This window comes from Pyrgilauda ruficollis, unplaced genomic scaffold (assembly GCF_017590135.1).
Source record: "Pyrgilauda ruficollis isolate IOZ18807 unplaced genomic scaffold, ASM1759013v1 scaffold496, whole genome shotgun sequence".
Classification (NCBI taxonomy): Eukaryota; Metazoa; Chordata; class Aves; order Passeriformes; family Passeridae; genus Pyrgilauda; species Pyrgilauda ruficollis.
This window is the reverse complement of record NW_024526555.1, coordinates 42759-48368: the sequence shown is the minus strand read 5'-3', so window position 1 is coordinate 48368 and position 5610 is coordinate 42759. Positions and strand designations below refer to the sequence as shown.

The 5610-nt window shown below is 63.6% G+C and overlaps 1 protein-coding gene across 1 annotated transcript in view; it reads left to right on the top strand.

Annotated features, from left to right (window-relative positions):
* The window catches only part of LOC121360146 (V-type proton ATPase catalytic subunit A-like), a 12287-nt gene extending 6897 nt beyond the window's left edge, over positions 1–5390 (top strand). Inside the window, exons 9-13 of the mRNA XM_041479675.1 lie at positions 116–231; positions 2382–2585; positions 4245–4339; positions 4390–4561; positions 5298–5390. Coding sequence (XP_041335609.1) covers positions 116–231; positions 2382–2585; positions 4245–4339; positions 4390–4561; positions 5298–5390 — 680 coding nt within the window. The remainder of the gene's footprint in view (positions 1–115; positions 232–2381; positions 2586–4244; positions 4340–4389; positions 4562–5297) is intronic.
* Positions 5391–5610: the final 220 nt, after the last annotated feature.

Genomic DNA, 5610 nt, shown 5'->3' with positions numbered 1-5610 from the left:
GGTGACAGCCGTGTCCCCCCGCAGACAGCGGGTACTGGGGGTTACGGGGCAGTGACAGGGGGTGACAGGAGGTGACAGGGAGGTGACAGGCGGTGACAGCCGTGTCCCCCCGCAGACAGCGGGTACCCCGCGTACCTCGGTGCCCGCCTGGCCTCGTTCTACGAGCGCGCGGGGCGGGCGCGGTGCCTGGGGAGCCCCGAGCGCGAGGGCAGCGTCAGCATCGTGGGAGCGTGAGTGTCACCGTGTCACCGTGTCACCGTGTCACTGTGTCACTGTGTCACTGTGTCCCCTGTGTGTCCCCGTGAGTGTCCCCGTGTCCCCGTGTCACCGTGTCACCGTGTCACCATGTCCCCTGTGTGTCACCATGTCACCGTGTCACTGTGTCCCCGTGTCACTGTGTCCCCTGTGTGTCCCCGTGAGTGTCACCGTGTCCCCGTGTCACCATGTCACCGTGTCACTGTGTCACCGTGTCACCGTGTCACTGTGTCACTGTGTCCCCTGTGTGTCCCCGTGAGTGTCACCGTGTCCCCATGTCACCATGTCACTGTGTCACTGTGTCCCCGTGTCACTGTGTCCCCTGTGTGTCCCCGTGAGTGTCACCGTGTCCCCGTGTCACCATGTCACCGTGTCACTGTGTCACCGTGTCACCGTGTCACTGTGTCACTGTGTCCCCTGTGTGTCCCCGTGAGTGTCACCGTGTCACTGTGTCACCATGTCCCCTGTGTGTCCCCGTGAGTGTCCCCGTGTCACCATGTCACCGTGTCACCATGTCCCCTGTGTGTCCCCATGTCCCCGTGTCACCATGTCACCGTGTCACTGTGTCCCCATGTCACCATGTCACTGTGTCCCCTGTGTGTCCCCGTGAGTGTCACCGTGTCACCGTGTCACCATGTCCCCTGTGTGTCCCCGTGAGTGTCACCGTGTCACCGTGTCACCATGTCCCCTGTGTGTCCCCGTGAGTGTCACCGTGTCACTGTGTCACCATGTCCCCTGTGTGTCCCCGTGAGTGTCCCCGTGTCACCATGTCACCGTGTCACCATGTCCCCTGTGTGTCCCCATGTCCCCGTGTCACCATGTCACCGTGTCACTGTGTCCCCATGTCACCGTGTCCCCTGTGTGTCACCGTGTCAGTCACTGTGTCACCGTGTCCCCTGTGTGTCCTCGTGAGTGTCACCGTGTCACTGTGTCCCCGTGTCACTGTGTCCCCTGTGTGTCCCCGTGAGTGTCACCGTGTCCCCATGTCACCATGTCACTGTGTCACTGTGTCCCCGTGTCACTGTGTCCCCTGTGTGTCCCCGTGAGTGTCACCGTGTCCCCATGTCACCATGTCACTGTGTCACTGTGTCCCCGTGTCACTGGTGAGTGCGACAGGGACACACCGGGGAGGGGACATGGTGGTGGAGGACACGGAGGGGACATTGAGAGGTGGGGGGGGACATGGAAGGGACAAAGTGGGAGGAGCGTGGAGGGGACAGGGACAGGGTGGGAGGGAGATGGGGACACTGAGTGGGACATGGAAGAGACAGGGACGCACTGGGAGGGGACAGGGACACAGGGACAGGGACATGGTGACAGTGACGGCGGTCACGGTGACATTCCCGGTGTCGCAGGTGCTCGGGGGCTGGACAGGAACCTCGGGGACAGCCTGGGTGACACGGGGGTGACATTACCAGGTGTTCCGTGGGGACAAGAAGCTCGGGGGCAGGATGGGTGACACGGGGTGACACGGGGGTGACATTACCAGGTGTTCTGGGGGCTGCACAAGAAGGACAGGGACACACGGGGTGACACGGGGGTGACAGTACTGGGTATTCTGTGGGGATAAGGAGCTTGGGGACAGGATGAGTGACACAAGGTGACAGTGGGTGACACCCCAGGTGTTCTGGGGGCTGGACAAGAAGCACAGGGACACACGGAGTGACCCGGGGGTGACATTCCCGGGCATTCCGTGTGGATAAGAAGCTCGGGGACAGGATGGATGACCCGGGGGTGACATTCCCGACCCGAGGTGACACCGGGTGACACGGGGTGACACTGCCAGGTGTTCTGGGGGCTGGACAAGAAGCACAGGGACACACGGGGAGACTCTGGGTGACCCGGGGGTGACATGGAGGTGACACTGCCAGGCATTCCGTGGGGATAAGGAGCTCGGGGCTGCCCTGAGTGACCCTGGGGTGACACGGGGTGACACGGGGTGACACTGCCAGGTGTTCTGGGAGCTGCACAAGAGATGCTGGGTGACCCGGGGGTGACATGGAGGTGACACTGCCAGGCATTCCGTGGGGATAAGAAGCTCGGGGGCAGGATGGATGACCCGGGGGTGACATTCCCGACCCGAGGTGACACTGGGTGACACCGGGTGACACCGGGTGACACCCCAGGTGTTCTGGGGGCTGGACAAGAAGCTGGCGCAGCGCAAGCACTTCCCCTCGGTGAACTGGCTGATCTCGTACTCGCGCTACCTGCGCGCTCTCGAGCCGCACTACGAGCGCGCGCACCCCGAGCTGCCCGCGCTGCGCGACCGCGCCCGGCGCATCCTGCAGGAGGAGGAGGAGCTGGCCGAGATCGTGCAGCTCGTGGGGAAGGTGCTTTTATGGGATTTGTGGGGTCTGTGGGGTCGGGGATGTGAGATACGGGGAGTGGGATGTGAGATACGGGGTCTGTGGGATGTGAGATACGAGGTGTGGGATGTGAGATACGGGGTGTGGGATGTGAGATACGGGGTCTGTGGGATGTGAGATATGGGGTCTGTGGGATGTGAGGTTTGTGGGGTTTGTGGGGTCTGGAATGTGGGATATGGGATATGGGACCCTGCAGGAGGAGCTGGCCGAGATCGTGCAGCTCGTGGGGAAGGTGCTTTTATGGGATTTGTGGGGTCTGTGGGGTCTGGGATGTGAGATATGGGGTCTGAGATGTGAGATATGAGGTGTGGGATATGGGGTCTGTGGGGTTTGTGGGGTCTGGGATATGAGATACAGGTTGTGGGATGTAGGGTCTGGGATCCTGCAGGAGGAGGAGGAGCTGGCCGAGATCGTGCAGCTCGTGGGGAAGGTGCTTTTATGGGATTTGTGGGGTCTGTGGGGTTTGTGGGGTCTGGGATGTGGGATATGGGGTGTGGGATATGGGGTTTGTGGGGTCTGTGGGGTTTGTGAGGTCTGGGATGTGGGACCCTGCAGGAGGAGCTGGCTGAGATCACGCAGCTTGTGGGGAAGGTCTGGGACTGGGGTTTGTGGGGTCTGTGGGGTCTGTGGGGTGTGGGATGTGGGGTTGGGGTCTGGTATGTGGGATATGGGATACAGGACCCTGCAGGAGCTGGAGATCGTGCAGCTTGTGGGGAAGGTGATTTTATGGGATATGTGGGGTCTGTGGGGTGTGGGATGTGAGATACGGGGTGTGGGATGTGAGATACGGGGTGTGGGATGTGGGGTTGGGGTCTGGTATGTGGGATATGGGATACAGGACCCTGCAGGAGCTGGAGATCGTGCAGCTTGTGGGGAAGGTGATTTTATGGGATATGTGGGGTCTGTGGGGTGTGGGATGTGAGATACGGGGTGTGGGATGTGAGATACGGGGTGTGGGATGTGGGGTTGGGGTCTGGGATGTGGGATATGGGGTGTGGGATGTGGGGTCTGGGACCCTTCAAGAGGAGGAGGAGCTGGCTGAGATCATGGGGAAGGTGGCATTGTGGGGATTGTGGGGTGTGGGATGTAGGATACGGGGTGTGGGATATGGGGTCTGTGGGGTTTGTGGGGTCTGCGGTGTGAGATATGGGGTGTGGGGTCTGGGACCCTGCAGGAGGAGGAGGAGGAGCTGACCAAGATGGTGCAGCTCGTGGGGAAGGTCCTTTTATGGGATTTGTGGGGTCTGTGGGGTGTGGGATGTCTGGTCAGGGTCTGGGATGTGAGATGGGGTGTGGGATGTGGGGTCTGTGGGGTCTGCGGGGTCTGCGGGGTCTGTGGGGTCTGTGGGGTCTGCGGGGTCTGTGAGATGTGGGGTCTGTGGGGTCTGTGGGGTCTGGGGTGTGGGATGTGGAGTCTGTGGGGTCTGCGGGGTCTGTGGGGTTTCTAGGGTGTGGGACCGTGCAGGAGGAGCAGGAGCTGGCCGAGATCCTGCAGCTCACGGCCGGGCGGATTTATGGGGTTTGCGGGACTGATGGGGTCTCTGGGATCGATGGGGTTTGTGGCATTTGGGGTCGGGGGGCTCTGGGGGGTCCCAGCAGTGCCAGCACCCCGCTGTCCCCGCAGGCGTCGCTGGCCGAGGGTGACAAAGTGACGCTGGAAGTGGCCAAACTGCTCAAGGACGATTTCCTGCAGCAGAACGGATACTCGGCCTACGACCGGTACCGGGACCCCCGGGACACCCCCCGCTGACCCCCCCGGGCCCCCCCAGGTTCTGCCCGTTCTACAAGACCGTGGGCATGCTGCAGAACCTCATCACCTTCTACGATCTGGCGCGGGGGGCGGTGGAGGGCGCGGGGCCCGAGGAGCAGCGTGTCACCTGGGCCACCATCCGCGAGGGGCTCGGGGACATCCTGTACCGCCTGAGCGCCATGAAGTTCCAGGTGGGGGGCGTTTGGGGGGCAGAGACCCCCGGCGGGAGGTTAAAGGGGGGGCCCCCGGCCTGGTGGGGGGGGGGCGGGGGGGGGGGGGGGGGCTGTGACCCCATTTGGGGGTCCCAGGTGGATTTTTTGGGAGGGGTCCCACATAAATCTCAGTGTGGGTGCCCCGGGGGGGTTTGGGGACCTCCCCCCGTGAGGGTCTGGGGGTGACACCGATGTGTCCCCGTGTCCCTTGTGACCCCTGTGACTCCATTTGGGGGTGGGCTGTGACCCCATTTTGGGGTCCCAGGTGGATTTTTTGGGGGGTCCCGCACGAATCTCAACGTGGGTGCCCCGGGGGGGTTTGGGGACCTCCCCCCGTGAGGGTCTGGGGGTGACACCGATGTGTCCCCGTGTCCCTTGTGACCCCTGTGACTCCATTTGGGGGTGGGCTGTGACCCCATTTTGGGGTCCCAGGTGGATTTTTTGGGGGGTCCCGCACGAATCTCAACGTGGATGCCCGGGGGGGTTTGGGGACCCCCAATGCGGCTCTGGGGGTGACACCCCCGTGTCCCCCCGTGTCCCGTGTGACAGTCAGAACGGGGGCTGTGACCCCATTTGGGGGGGTGGTGTCACCGTGTCCCGCACGAATCTCGGTGTGGGTGCCCCGGGGGGGTTTGGGGACCCCCAGTTCGGCTCTGAAGGCGACACCCCCGTGTCCCCCCGTGTCCCCCCGTGTCTCCCGTGTCCCCGCGGCCAGGACCCGGTGAAGGACGGCGAGCAGCGCATCCTGGCGTCCTACGCGCAGCTGCAGGAGGAGATGGTGGCGGCGTTCCGAAACCTGGAGGACTGAGGGGGGGGGACAGGATGGGGGGGGGTCACCCGAGGGTGGGGACAGGATGGGGGGGTCCCCAGAGTCCCCCCGCCCTCCTCAATAAAGGGCTCGTGGTGGCACTTGAGCTCCGGGCGTGGCTTTCCCGAGCAGGGCGGCAGCGTCCGGTGGCACCGGGGGTGACACTGGGGGGTGACACCGGGGGTGGCACTGGGGGGGTCCGGGGGGGTCGAGGGGGGGC